This window comes from Caenorhabditis briggsae, assembly GCF_000004555.2.
Source record: "Caenorhabditis briggsae complete genome, chrX, whole genome shotgun sequence".
Classification (NCBI taxonomy): domain Eukaryota; kingdom Metazoa; phylum Nematoda; class Chromadorea; order Rhabditida; family Rhabditidae; genus Caenorhabditis; species Caenorhabditis briggsae.
Genome location: NC_013491.2, coordinates 13,266,841 through 13,281,399, shown reverse-complemented (window position 1 = coordinate 13,281,399; position 14,559 = coordinate 13,266,841). Strand labels below are relative to the sequence as shown.

General features: G+C 38.8%; 3 protein-coding genes across 3 annotated transcripts in view; 2 read left to right on the top strand and 1 right to left on the bottom strand.

The window, feature by feature from the left end:
• Positions 1-1,675, top strand: part of Cbr-kvs-1 — a gene marked incomplete at both ends in the record, with an annotated part of 4,641 nt that extends 2,966 nt beyond the window's left edge. The window contains 5 exons of the mRNA XM_045239999.1: positions 227-341; positions 390-572; positions 621-850; positions 905-1,004; positions 1,618-1,675. Of these exons, the coding sequence (XP_045096055.1) occupies positions 227-341; positions 390-572; positions 621-850; positions 905-1,004; positions 1,618-1,675 (686 nt within the window). The remainder of the gene's footprint in view (positions 1-226; positions 342-389; positions 573-620; positions 851-904; positions 1,005-1,617) is intronic.
• A 1,641-nt stretch (positions 1,676-3,316) lies between these two features.
• On the top strand, positions 3,317-5,141 carry CBG16761 (the record flags this gene model as incomplete). Its single annotated transcript, XM_002645041.2, has 4 exons — positions 3,317-3,328; positions 3,947-4,430; positions 4,478-4,847; positions 4,895-5,141. 4 exons carry the CDS (start codon positions 3,317-3,319, stop codon positions 5,139-5,141), a joined length of 1,113 nt encoding a protein of 370 aa, XP_002645087.2.
• Positions 5,142-9,564: 4,423 nt separating this feature from the next.
• Positions 9,565-12,978, bottom strand: Cbr-unc-18 (the record flags this gene model as incomplete). Its single annotated transcript, XM_002645040.1, has 9 exons — positions 9,565-9,808; positions 10,825-11,000; positions 11,270-11,797; positions 11,888-12,149; positions 12,198-12,337; positions 12,390-12,563; positions 12,617-12,708; positions 12,764-12,892; positions 12,951-12,978. The coding sequence occupies 9 exons, from the start codon at positions 12,976-12,978 to the stop codon at positions 9,565-9,567; spliced, it is 1,773 nt and encodes a 590-aa protein (XP_002645086.1).
• Positions 12,979-14,559: the final 1,581 nt, after the last annotated feature.

Sequence of the window (14,559 nt, the reverse complement as noted above, 5' to 3'; positions counted from 1 at the left end):
AAATAGCGCAATTTTATAATTTTAAAAATCCATTCTATGTTTGCGTATGTATGATGATTGGTTCCCCACTTTTTGAAACTCACAAAAACTCGTTTCCACTTCTACGCTTGAAACTGGTTACGTTGCTGTGCGATTTGTTCAACTCGATTAAAGGCAACTCATAGTTGGCCGATTAAACCAAAAATTAAAAACAAACTGTATTTTCAATAATCCTTAACGATTTCAGTGGAAAATGAGAACGTTATCTGGGAGCCACATCCGATTTTTGGTTACGTTGAAACTATTTGCATCATCTGGTTCACGGTTGAGTTTGTTGTTCGTCTCGCTGTTACTCCGAACAGGTACCCTGACATAATTACAGGATAATTGAACCATTTTATGTTTTTTAGATTCCAATTCTTGGTGGGGATCATGAACATTGTTGATATGATCGCCATTATTCCATTTTATCTCGAGTTGGGTCTCGCATTGTTTGGAATTGATGTTGCTAGTCTTAGTGATATCAAGGGAGCATTATTGGTGGTCCGAGTACTCCGTGTTCTTCGTGTCGTTAGAATTTTGAAGCTCGGACGGTGAGATAAAGAGTTTGTGGTTTACGTCTTTTACATTATGGTTCTTAGGTACTCATCTGGAATGCGTACATTCGCGTTGACCCTGAAAAGTTCTGCTCGTCAGTTGGGGATGATGGGAATGGTTCTTTCCACTGGAGTTGTCTTCTTCTCCACTCTTCTCTATTTCGTTGAGAAAGACGAAAAAGATACTCCATTTACTTCTATCCCAGCTGCGTTCTGGTGGGCAATTGTGACAATGACTACTGTGGGATACGGTGACTATGTGCCCGTGACAGTTCGTAAGTGTCCAAAAAACTTGCGATTAAAAAAATACGTATCTGAGTGATTTTCAGCTGGAAAGCTAATTGCAAGCGGTGCCATCATTAGTGGAGTCTTGGTATTGGCTCTTCCTATCACTATCATTGTTGATAACTTTATGAAAGTGTCCGGAAAGTGAGTTGAAGCAAAAACCAACCAATTTAGGTAGCTTTCTTATTAACACAATAGTTAGCGATTACTGATCTGCACAATCGAAATTCAACTAAACTTACTCATCCTCCTTTTCAGTATTGACAGTCAAGAGTAAAAGTGGTAAAAGTGTTATATCCTATATAATAACTATATGTTAATCCTGTTTGTACATTTCCCTCTCGAAACCAAAACACAATCAGCGTAAGTGGATACATGGAATATTTTATAAATGTCTTTTTCTTAATATATTTCTTCTCTTCCTTTTGCCTATCCCTAGCACAACAATAACCCATCACGTTTATTTCGCTTCGAACACTTCCAATTCGGCTATCTGTCTCTCTTTTCTATCAAAAAGTTCATTTCCACCCTATCCGCACGGCTTTGTTATAGAAATCATAACCTTACAAAAGCCATCCAATGTCCTACTCACACAAACCACATCTCCTCAAGTCTGGGAAATAATTGGAAAAAAGAGTTACATGTGTTTTTTTTATTGAAAATCTGATTATTCCCCAGAAATGCTTCTTTCTTCATATTGTCCCAACCAAACTATTTTTTGGTTTATTCAGTTTTTAAATTAAAACAAATATTACAGTGTGAATGCCAACATCTTCTCATCTGCAAACCAACGACCCATTGATGTTCCGGAATGATTCAATTGCGGTTCCCATTACAAATTCTAAAATACTACCATACAATCTGTATTAGAAGAATCTATTTTTTCAAAGGTTACTGTAGCCCCTTTGGAGAGATCTCGAAGTGCTTGTCGAATACAGATTTTACGGTCTTAAAACCTTGATATATATATCTCCTCAATGATTCAAAAATAGTAATAATAAAAATAATGATAATTCCACCCACATGACCACATTTTTTGAAAAGTTTCATTTTTATTTCTTCCCTGAGATTTCCTAAATTTTCTTTTCCTCCAATCTGATTGAATTTCACTATTTTTCTGTAGCAACGGTTTCATTTTTTCTCACATTATGTAATAACTAATTTTCTGTCTCAAAGCCCTCTACCGGAACATTTTTCATACTAATAACTTTCTTGGAATCTGAAATTTTCCAGAATAAAACTAATTTTTTGAAAAGAAATGTTCGTATTTTCAAAAAAGAGGTTGAACTTTTAGGTTTGTTTACGAAGTTTGAATATCCAAAGAGAAAAAAATTCTTCGGGATATCCCGTCTGTTGTTGATAGAAAGAAGAACACACCAGAGATGAAGACATGTGACTAGAAATTTATCCAGTCTGTTAGTCATCATCAGCCCCATCCTAAAAAATCTCTCCTTACTTACTTTTCAACCCCTCTCGGGAGACGGTTTTCCACCTATATTTTCCTGGCGTTAAACATTCAAAAAGCAACGAGAGCAAGTAGTGCGCGATGGAAGCCCCCGCGCTGTAATGCAAACATACTAAAAAAAAAGAAGAGATAACGAGTTGAGTTGAGTCGATGGATTTCGAGGCCTTTTACCTACTTGAAGTTTTCCCGGGATCACTCTCTTCTACACGTTGTGTCTTGCCGCCGCCACGGGCTACCGAAACTCTATTTCGATAGAGAGGAAAAGGATTTTTTTTTCGGGCTTGCAGAGAACAAAGTAACAATGGCAAAAATACCATCATAGAAATTTCAGAAGGAAACTTTAAGGTAGCGAGTCTCTCTTTCACGGGTCCGTTGATATTCAGCATTTTATCCAGTCCTGTAAAGATAGACATTGTCGCGAACGAATTCAAAGCGAAGAAAGTACCAAAGGAGTCTTGCATTAACTTGTCTATGATGAACATCATTGGCCGCGGCAACTTCGGAATTTTGTAGAATCTGGAAAATTCTAATTTTATCAATCTCCTCCTTCTAATCCCCGACTCATTGATCAAATAAAAAAAGCGTATTACTAGTTTTTGAATCCACGCAAAAACTTCCGATTGTTAAGAGATAAGATAATTGACAACGCATCTTTTCTTCTCCGCGCTATCCTCCACCTTTCCAGGTTTGCTCATCGTTTTCGATGGTGGGTGGTTTTGGAAAGGAGAGAGCGCGAAAAAAGAAACAAAGAAAAGAGAAAAAATCTGGGGAAGGCTCTTCAAGCAAAAGTGCGCGGCACTACTGTCTGGTGGGATCTCCGCGATCCGCACACTGTCTTGTCAACAGATCAACTCACGTACAGGTATCCGCCCACGTCGTGGAAACACTATTAGACCCAACCCACCGCTGGGCGCTTCATCTGCCGATCAGTTTGACAGTCGTCTGACTCCATCGTCGTACCGCACTTTTCAATTTTCATTTTTCCGTCAACATGGGTGAGGAGGTGAGTTATTCTTTTTTTTTTGTTTTGATGCATGAAGGTTTTATCCTAGTTGTAAATTTAGCGTTTATGCCACGTTCGTCTTTTTAGCCTCAAATTGGAAGTCTGAAATTCTTCAGAATTTCTTGAAGTTGACTAGTAGGTTGTATGCTATTGAATGTTCACTAATTTGCATTTGTAGGAAATACCCTGCGGTAGTTTGATTTTTTTTTCTGGAAAACTTAAATTCACATTTTATGTTCATCAGTTTTTTTTCTGAAATTATCTGAAAAATCATAGTCCTCAGTTTAGAAGCTTTCAAAAGTTCATCTTCGATTTTCTGCCTTACTTGACTTGGTAAAAGAGGAAACTCTACGAAAGTTAGAACGGAATGGATTGTGCAATGTTTGCTTGGATGCGTTTTTTGAGCCTGCGAGGTACTTCAAATCCTAGCTATGTTTGCAAGCGAATAGAAAAAAGATAAAGAATAATTTGTTGCGGCCCCTAAGAAAATTTCTAAAGAGAAAACAATTCGAACGCGAGAAAGTGAAGGAAAGCAAACAGTTTGACAGTTCGCTTTCATTAATGATGACTACTCTCATCAATAAAAGAAAAAAAAACAAGAGAACTTATCAATTTCAGGATTGGTCCGAGACTCAACAACAGCCACGCAAGAGATGGACTCTCGAGCAACTCAAGGGTGGAAACACCTTCCTGTCCCAACAATCTGGAACCAACAAATTCGAGACACAAAAGGGAATGACTGCTCCGGGTATGCCAAGATGGAACATCACCAAGGATAAGAAGCAAGGATACATCGCCCCAGACCAGAGATCTGAGAACGTTCTCCGTGTGCAATGCGGAACCAACCAATACGCATCCCAGAAGGGAGAGACTCCAATTGGAGCTTCCCGCTTCCAGGTCCCAAAGATCGCCTACAAGAAGGAATGGGAGACTATTCTTGATAAGGAGGGAGAGAAGCTCATTCCAAAGCAAGCCGGAGATTACGGACTTGCTTCCCAAGCCGGAGAAGTCAGCATGGGAGGACACAGAAACCAAGTTGCTCTCATCCGTGGACGTCTTCCACACGATCGTCGTACTCACGGAGTTCTTTGCTTCCAGAATGGTGAGAAAAATAAGTAGGAGAACTAAATTCACAATTTATGTTTTTAGGAACCAACTTGTTCGCTTCCCAAACCGGAATGTCCGCTCCACCAGGACTCGGAGCCGTCCGTCAAGCTACCCAGAAGATCGAGGGACTCGAGCTTGGAGAAGACGTTCTCCGACGAGGAACCGAATTCACCCCATGGTACTCTGGCCAGAACAAGTTCGCCACCCAAGCCGGGTCCGGAGGTTTCCTTAAGGTCCGTGACGTTCTTCCACACACCGTCGGAGGAAAAGACATCGAGGAGGATCTCAAGCAGAAGTCCGAGGGAATCGTTCCACTTCAATCTGGAACCAACAAGTTGGCTTCTCAACGTGGAATGACCGGATTCGGAACCCCAAGAAACACCATGCTCCGAGCTGGATGGAAGAAGGAATGGTAAGATTCTAAATTTTAAGGCAAGATGGACACTTTGATATTTTCAGGATCGAGGATTACGAGGCTGCTCTCAAGGAGTGGGAAGAGACCAAGCCACCAGGCAGCGCTTCTTCTGTCGACCCATTCGGTCACTACAAGAAGAAGTTCGAGGAGCGCGAGTCTTCCCGCCAATCGGAGATCGATGCTCAATCGGTCAAGGCTAACGAGCCGGTCGAGCCAGAGCCAGAAGAGGAAGAGGAGGAAGAAGAGGAGGAGAAAGTAACGATATCAGATATTAGTAGATGGATTTGTTAATGAATGAATTCAGATCGAGGAGCCAGCCGCTAAGGAAGAGGAAGAAGAAGAGGAGGAGGAAGAGGAAGAGGTGGAAGAGGAGGAGGAGGAGCTCGAGGTACAAATTTCAATTGTTTTTTTTTTGAGTTTTTAAATCGTTGATTTATTCCAGGAGGAAGAGGAGGAAGAAGAGGAGGAAGACGAGTAGATCATCGTTTGACCAAACACATAAAACACTTCACAACTGACTGCTGACGACGGAATAACGATAAATTGAATCAATTCTAACACCCCCGCGCCCCAAAAACCACCCCCTATCTAACATCTGTTGTTTACCTTTTTTTCATTCTTTCCCATTTCTCTTTTTTATATTCTGCCTTTTTTCTTTAACGCAATTGCACAGTTAGTCCAAAAAAATTACAGATACTTTCAAGACTTTTTGCTCTAACGGATTTTGCTGTCTATCTTTTTCTGATGTATAGCTGCCCAACACATTATCAAATGATTCTTTCTGAATAAATGATTTTTGTAATTGAAGATAATACAAGATGTCAGTTATTGAAAGTTTTATACACATACGAAAACGTAGTTTTCAGTTCAGAGGCCATATTCATTAACATTTTCCTTTCAAAAATCAACTGGATTATTTTCCAAAAGGAAAATGGAAGCGTGAAAATGTACTGAACATTATTCAAGTGATTTTCTGACTTGCAGGGTCGGAAAATGACTTTCGAACTAAATTTTCTCAAAAAATATGGACTGAAAATCTTTCAAATTTGGTCAGAATATTTAAAATTCCTAGCTATTCCATTCATTCATGCCCATTCATGCCATTTGTGTCAAAAAAAGCACAGTTTTCAAGTTGAATATCATTAATTTTTGGGTTAAAAATTAGATAATAATGTATCTCATGCCCTCCTCTTAGCCAAGTTGGCAAATTTTGGTGTTCAACCCCTCTTCATCTCCTGGTTCCAAGACTTCCTCACTAACCGCTCCTTTTCTGTCAAAATTAACCATTTCATCGAACCTCTTTCTCACCCTATCCCCTCTGGCGTTCCCCAAGGCACTGTAGCCGGTCCCCTACTCTTCATCATATTTATTAACGATCTTCTCCTTTCCCTTCCCTCCAACTTACATTTTTCCTGTTTTGCTGACGATATCAAAATATTCTCCCACGATCTTTCCTCCATTCAATCAGGTATTGACCATATTGGTGCCTGGGCCAAATCTAACCTTCTTCCTCTGGCTCATGCCAAAACTGCTCTTCTCCGGCTTGGCCCAAACAACCCCTCTCATCCCTATACAATTGATGGCCTCCCCATTACAGCATCCTCCCCCATCCGTGATCTGGTTTATTAACAGATTCCAACCTCAAATTCTCAGATCATATCAATCGTGTCTCCTCCCTTGCCCTTCTCCGGTGTAAACAACTCCTTAAATCCTTTAACTCCAAATCCCTCTAATTCCACCTTGCCCTTTTCAATTGCTACGTCTTGCCAATTCTTGAATATTGCTCGGTCATATTTTCCCCCCATCCCAATTCCAAACTGTCTAAAAAACTTGAGTCCCCCCTTCGTTTATCCTCCAAAACTATTTTCCAACGTTGCAATATACCATTTTCGTCTACCCCCGGTGCCTCTTATCCTTCCAGACTCCAAATTCTCAATTTTTTTTTCTTTGCGTCATAGACGCCTTAAATCTCAGTTAATGCTTCTGTACAAAATAACTAACCTTACTTCTTACATTCCCCACCCAGAATCTCATTTCCGCTTATCTAACTCTGCCCGTCGCCCCATGACTTTAATTTGCCTCAATCACCATATCAATGATTTTTTTGCATCCACCATCCCATTTTGGAATGCCATAACTGCCAATGTACCCCAATTCCTCACCCCGTTCCAATTGGAAAATCTCCTTGATTCTTCTATTTCTCGCTACTAGCTATTATCCTTATTTTTAACACATGTATTTTACTGTATATAATTCCTCCCTCTTCCATTATATTTCTCTTTTTAACTTATTAGGCGCTCCTCATGAGGGGGGGGGGGCTGCCTTTTTCTTATGTACTGTTGGTCACCGCTCTGAAAACAAATAAATCTAAAATCTAAAATAACGCACTTAATATACTATACTCTTGTCGGATTTAAAAAAGTGACACCTAAAAATCTCGGAGACGGCGCTCGAGTCGATTTACGAAGGGGGCGGAGCGAAAACGGATACTGTAGATAACAAATTTATTTATGTGAATTTAGTGGGATTTTCTGAACAAAATTTTGATTCCTTGGTATAAAAATGATCGCCAGCATCTCTAGAATCTATTTTTCAGCAAAAAACTAAAGTTAAACGCGGAAGTAGCTCGAACGAGCCAAAATTCTGAAATATTACGTTTTTGCCGCACTTTTTCGTAGATCAAAAAAAGTATAAGTTTTAAAATTCTCAGGTGTCACTTTTTTTTTAATTCGACAATATCAACATACAACTTTTTTAGAATTCAGAAATTCTTTAAATTAGCTGTAAACACAAATCGAGATAAGTATACCTGTTTCATGAAAATATAAGGATTTTCCAAAAGGAAAACGATTTTCCTTCAATTTTCACGCCTTTTCAGTTGAGTTTTTGAAAGAAAACGATTTTCCAAGGGAAATGTTCATGAATATGGCCTCAGTTTCAGAGTATATAATCATTTTTAAAAGTATTAAACCTGGCTATCAATTTTCCGACCACTTTCTTTGAAGATTTTCAGTTTTACAGTTTTCCCCCAATTTTTGGAATACAGCCGCTTTTTTCACGTTTACATTATAGAAGTGAGTCGGAAGGGGATGTCCTTCCAAGGTCAGCAAACAGCTGAAAAACTAAGGATTTTCAAAAAATACAGCTTATGCAAAGTTTTGAATCTAGTTTTGTTTTTCAACCTCTAAAATTTTCAAAATGATCGGACACTTGGCAGCCGAACTCTAGACTCCTGAAAATGGTCAAAATCAAATGAAAAACACGTTTTTGTTCATCTTATTGGCCGGTACTATGCCTACTCTGAAACATTGTTCTTTTCGACACGAAATTTCAGCCAGTATTGCAAATAAATATTTTGGTTTTTTTGTGTCAAAAGTCCCAAAAATAATGATTACGGTTTTTTTAGAAACAAATAAATTTTTTTTTCGAAGGATGTTTTCTGCTCACTAGGGAACTATCTGAGCATGATTCCAAGTTACAATTCATGACCTTTTTCATCAGAAAGCCCATAAAATTCTGATTCGGAATATGTTCTCCGTTTTTGCAAAACGGCCGTGAGGTTCGAGAAAATTTGGTCGAGAATTTTAATACTGAAATCTATTCAAAATCGACTCGAGGCAAGTGATAGATTTATTTCAAATTCAAAAATCCAACCACAACCTGAAAATCAACTGAAAATTATCTTTTGATCTAATTTTCTCGAAGATCACCGCCGTTTTGCAAAAACAGAAAATATATTCCGAATCAGATTTTTATGGGCTTTCTAATGATATAGGTCATGAATTGTGATTCGGTGTCATGCTCAGATAGTTCCCTAATCAGCCGTGGTATTACTGAAAATCTGATAAAAAACAATGAATTAGTAAAAGCTTACGATTTAAGAAAGGCAAAACCAAGTTTTTTGCAAGTTGTTCTTTATTACACTCGCATCGTCAAGAAATTTTGTTTTAACAAAAAATCATCTACAGATAGAACCGGATAGACAACAAGGAATGTAACAAATGCACAACTCTTCTGACTTGACAACGTCGAATCACAAGCTTTTTGTGAACTTTTTTTGGGAATTATTGCAACGTGTATTCTCAGTTTTTAGCACAGAAAAAAGCAAAAACGGAGACAGGCATTTTACAAAGAAAGTAAAAAATAAATAGATATACAAATTTCGACTAGCCTATAACTAAAAATTGCAGAGTTTTTTTTTTGGTTCAATTTGAGGTTGAAAGGGGACAAGGAATGACAGAAAACCAAGGCAAATAAATAAACTAGCGGAAGCGCGAAACCAATAAATTAAAGCAAAACAATCAGCATTTTAGGATGACAGTCAGAATTGATTGGTACATGTAACTGTTGAAGGGGAGTAAATATTCTGGGAGACATAAAATAAATTAAATAGATCACACATTATATTTGGTGTGTCTGGCGTTTTGGTCTGATGGATAAACTGAATATTGGAGAAAAAGGCATGGAAGAGTTATGAGCACGTAGCACAGCTAGAACTTGTTCAAAACTTATCAACTTATTAAAACGGCAGTAGTTATTACGCTTCTTAAGGAAACCGGACAAATGAGTTGGGGCACGAAAAAATCTAAGAAAAAAGACAATTAGAAAAAGAAAAAAAGCAAGAAGTGAGTTTTTTTTAGTTAGTTAGCTTTCAAATTGGGCCATATCTCATCGTTTCGTCAATCGTCGATTCTTTCCGGTACCCCGCAGTATGTCATATGTCACGTGGCTTATTCAAATCACGCAAGTTTGTCAAGAACTTGTCAGGTGTGATTATCCGATCGGAACCAATAATGACTTCCCATGGTTTCCGGGCAGCAGTCACTTCGTAGGCTGCTCGCATCTCGGAGAAGGTGACACCTCCGATGATGAAGATGATCAGTCGTGGACCACTACGGTAGTTGGATTGTTGTCCGCGTTCCTTGTGCCATTGACCGTAACGAGCGGATGCTGGGGCTCTGTAAGAATTATAGTTGGAATTCTGAAGCCGGATTAATGAGAAATAATTGCTCTGCAACGCGCTGGAATTGACGATTTGCTATGATTTTGCACTAATCACATTTTGATTACTTATGTTTATGTTTTTTCCCAATAATTTTGAATTTGCAAACAATTGTGTTTTGGAATATACAGAAATTTTAATATTTCTGTAATATGCATTACGCACCACCCGTCCGTTGATTTTAATGTTATAAAGCTTCAGCGATCCCATATGCATAAAATCTTGTTTGACGATAAGTATAAAACGGTTTTTCCCCAAAAATATTTTCAAGGGTATGACCATTTGAGAGTACAATGGAGTACAAGTCGATTGATGGGTACAACATCTACAATTCGAAGCTACAAAATTTTAAAGGTGTCGTAAAACCTCTAATAGGAGGGTTCCCTAACATTCAACTTTGAGCCGATTTATCTAGATTCCTGCCAAAGATATCAAAAAGTTGTCAACTGACAAATTGTTTATCATAATATTGCAAACATTTTGTTAGTTAACACGTTTTTGATACCTTTTATAAGAGCCGAAATAATTAAGCTCAAAATTGACAGTGTGGGGGCCCTTCTATTACAGGTTTTACGGTACTTTGTACCTCGAGTTGAGTATTCATGAATCGGTTTGATTTTAATGATCCCAAATTTTTTGTACCCCCCGAATCATTTTCCGTCTTTCAAATCCGTTAGATTTCTTTATAGTGATACAAAAAATACTAATTGCAAAATGCAACTTTTGTAAATCAATTATCATGTGATCAAAAATGAAGGTGCGCGACACCTACGGTAGTTAAGCGAAGAGGGGGCGGAATTGTTGGTGCGATTGTCTGGGATCTAATTTTGGAATTATCCATACTAAAATAAATCTTAATTTTTAAAACTTTTCAGACTTGGTGCAGAATGTCCAGATGAAACGGCAAAAGTATAAAAAATCTTATGGTACTTTCTAAAATCTTTTGATTATGATCTACAGCTGTATAAATACCTGTATCCCTGATTGACTTGTCTTCCAGCAAGGAATGGGAAATGCTTTGTATCCAAACGCTCATCGATAGCATCCTCGATAATATCCTTGATGACCGGGACCCATCGAGACGACTGATAAACCTGCTCGTGTGGTCGCTCCTTCTTTGTAGGCGTCCAGGTCTTCTTACGGCCGGTCTGGAAAATGTATTTGTAGCGATTATTTCGAAATGGCTTAAGACTCAACGACTAATAAGATGGCTCAACAATTCGGGGGTGCAACGGGGTACAACACAATTCAGAGGTAAAAAACACCCAATTAGAAAATACTAATTTTCACGTATTTTGTACCCCCGAATTGAGGATTTTATGCGCTGGGTGGGGTTGTACCCAATGCCGCAAAAATTAGTGCACCCTCCAATTTTTTTCTCAAATGTGCTGCCATGCAATTTGAAAACTAAACTCACATCAGTAACAATATTCAGTCCAAGATAGGCAGCATTGGTGATGGTTTCCTTATCAGCCATTGAGATATTTGCATGTTGCAAGAGTTTGTTCAAGTTCTCGTCAGTGATTCCATTCTTAGAGATGATGTAAAGAAGGATCAATCGAAGACGGTCCTCGCATCTCACGGCTGGGTCGATCAAGAGTGGGACCATCAGTTTCATTGCATCTCTCACTCGCTCTCCTTCCGCATCTGATCCAGTACTCAAGTCCTGTTCAACCTTACACAACTTATCAACTCCTTGTTGGTACTGCTTCATGCACTCCTCTGCCAAACTGATGTGGGTACTGAACTTGTTCAATTCCTTCTTGTGCTGTGGCATTTTCTTGATGAGCATCGACAAATCCTTGATCGATTTGGAGTCCATGTTTCCCTTGTTTCCCTTGCTTTCACTGAATTTCTTCAAGTTCTTCGTGACTTCTTGCGAAACAACGGCAATATGTCTATGCCTCATTTCCACCCACAACTCGTCGTTCTCATCGAGCAACACCTGCAAATGGGGTAAATGTGTCAGCGCGAAGCATGTTTTTCCGACGGAGTTTTACTATAATTGCATGTTTCCGGGACAACAAGAACTCACCTCTTTTTCCAAGTTCTCACTACCTCCTGTCTCGTACTTGTAGACGTCATTCTCGATACCAAGAAGATCGTAGCACATTGCTTGAAGAGTGAGCTCGTGGAGAAGCGGAGTGATGGCGTCGTATCCTCTGTCAATGATGATGAGTTGACTGCGTGCCTTGTCAGCTCCTTCTCCCATTGACGGGTCGTCAGCCTTGTAGGCGTCCAGCTTCTGCTCAACAAGATGTCCAAGCTCGACATTTCTCTCAAAGTCCGCACGATATCTGAAATCATTATTTTTGAGATTGTTAAGACTCAATTATTCAGCGTACCTCAGAGATGGATATTCTCCAAGGGTGGCGCAAACAGTGGCAATCTGTTCGGCAATTCTCTCGAGATTTGATGATAATCCACCTTGCTTTTGAGCGTTATAATACAGGAAAAAAGTATCCGGAGAGTCCAAATTGAAAACCTTAAAAACGTGTTTTTTTGTAGACATATTCTTATCAAGATTCATGAATTACCTGACTTTCATAAGGTGTGAATGCAATATTAATCTCTTTCAGTGTTTTGATAAATCTTGCAGCTGCACTTTTGGACAAAGTCGAAAATAGTTGATCCGAACAAGCTTCAGTGAAAAACACATGAGCACATTTGTACTGATTCCTCACGCAATAGTCTTGAATCAGTTTATCCACCTTGAAAAAAAAGATGAATGAAGATATATGGGAAAGATTAAGAAGCGACTCACAGACTCGGCGGTTGGTGCAATCAGATAAATGGCTTCGAGTGTCGGCAAAGGCTCTCGTCTTTTGTTCAAATCTTCCACAATCGTAATTCCTTCTGGAAAAAAAGAGGAATAGATTGGCCTTTTGAGATAAGAGAGAGTCAAACGAACCTTCCATAATATTATGCATTTTACAACATGAGGAAAGCATACGCATCGCGAGAGTATCCACAATCAAAACATTCCAGGCACCACGGCCTTCTGCCTTTTTTAATGGTCGGATCACATCGTTGAGCAATTCTGAAATTTTAAGAAATGATCACTTGATCGAAATTTGAATTTTTAAATTTTAACTTACTATGCCCAACGATTTGTTTGAGTGACATCACTCAAAAAATTTAGTTGGTGGACTCACGGTTTACCTGCAAAAACAGAACAATTAGATTTGGTTCGAGTTGAACGGAGAATAAAGCTAAAAGAATAGTCCCAAGGAAAAAAGAGAGAACAAGAGACATGAGGGGCGAATGTTGCAAAAACGGAGTGGGTCCATAAAAGAAGCAGTAAATAGAGGAGACCATCTGCTCCATTCAGGTTGAGAGAATATGCATCGTCTTCTACTTCTTCTTCTTCTCGGGAGGTCTCAAGACACACATGCACCCTTTCTTCTTCTCTCCTTCTCGGGAACGAAGCAAAAAGAGGAATAGAAGAAAAAGAAGACTAGGGATGAAGACTACAAAGCAGTTCTGAACTGAAGGGATGCTACATCGAAGAGATAGGGGAAAATTTGTATGTCCCTCTTTCCTCTCTCTCTCTCTTTGTTTGTGTGTTGGCAAGCAATTTAGGACTGGTCAGGGACAAAGAGCACATAGAAAATCGATATTTTGTAAGCGAAAAGTGAGACTTTCCTTTTTTTTTGGTGACTGAAAAAGAGAAAAAAAGAGAGTGTGTTGCCGAGTGGATTTGTGCTGTGCGCCAAATAGGCTTTTCAAAAGTAGAAGTGTCGCAATTTTGGCTAGAGAGGGGAAGGTCGAGTCTTGAAGAATGTTGAAAAAAATGAGAGAGAAAAGAAAAGATGATGCATGCGCTTCTACTTTTTTTTTTCTTATTTTTTCCCTTCTCTCATCTTCTCAGAATGTTTTTTGGTGGGCTGGGATGAGTTTCTTTTTGGTTAGTCAAAGCTTTTAGCGTTTTCCAAAAATGAAAACTATTTTGAAAAATAGAATTTTCAGGAAAAACCGTTTTAAAATGATTTTCAATGGCTTTCCTTGCTCTTACCAAATGAATTAGATTCTAAAAAACATTTATTTCAACCACACAAAATGGAGAAATGCTTTTTGGACCAGATTTCCAAAGAAAATAGCGAAAAAATGAGAAAACCCACGAAAATCGTTGATAAGAACAACAATAAACAGATACAATGTAACATAACGGATTATAGTGTGTGTGCAACCACAGAGAGAACTGTATTGCGTACAATACGCGATGAATGACGACAAACAGTCCGCTTGGTCTCTTTCTCGAGGTCGACAGGATTAACGGACGGGATTGTACGTTATTCTCAGATTTGGTGGCAGATGGTTTTGGTTCAAACGCATATAATTGGGGAACCCAGAATATGAAGAAAAAGAGAGGTGCTGTGGACAATGAATTGCGTTTTTTAAGATTTTGATTTTTACAGAGGTAAAATCAGTTTTGAAAGAAAAAACAAAAGTTTAGGAAAATCGAATAAAATTTTGTGCTTATAGACTGTGTTAGTGACTTTTTAGAGTGTTAAGTGATGACTCACTAACACAGAAAATATAGACACATTGGCTTGCACACACATTGGTTCCAAACCGAATATATTGCGAAATTATGACGCGTCGCCGCAGGTGATCGGCGACCGTTTTTTTTTCTTTCTCTCTCGCAACGCACATCGAGAAATATATGGAAAACGAAGCGTTGTTTAGAGCTCAAATGCTCATTGA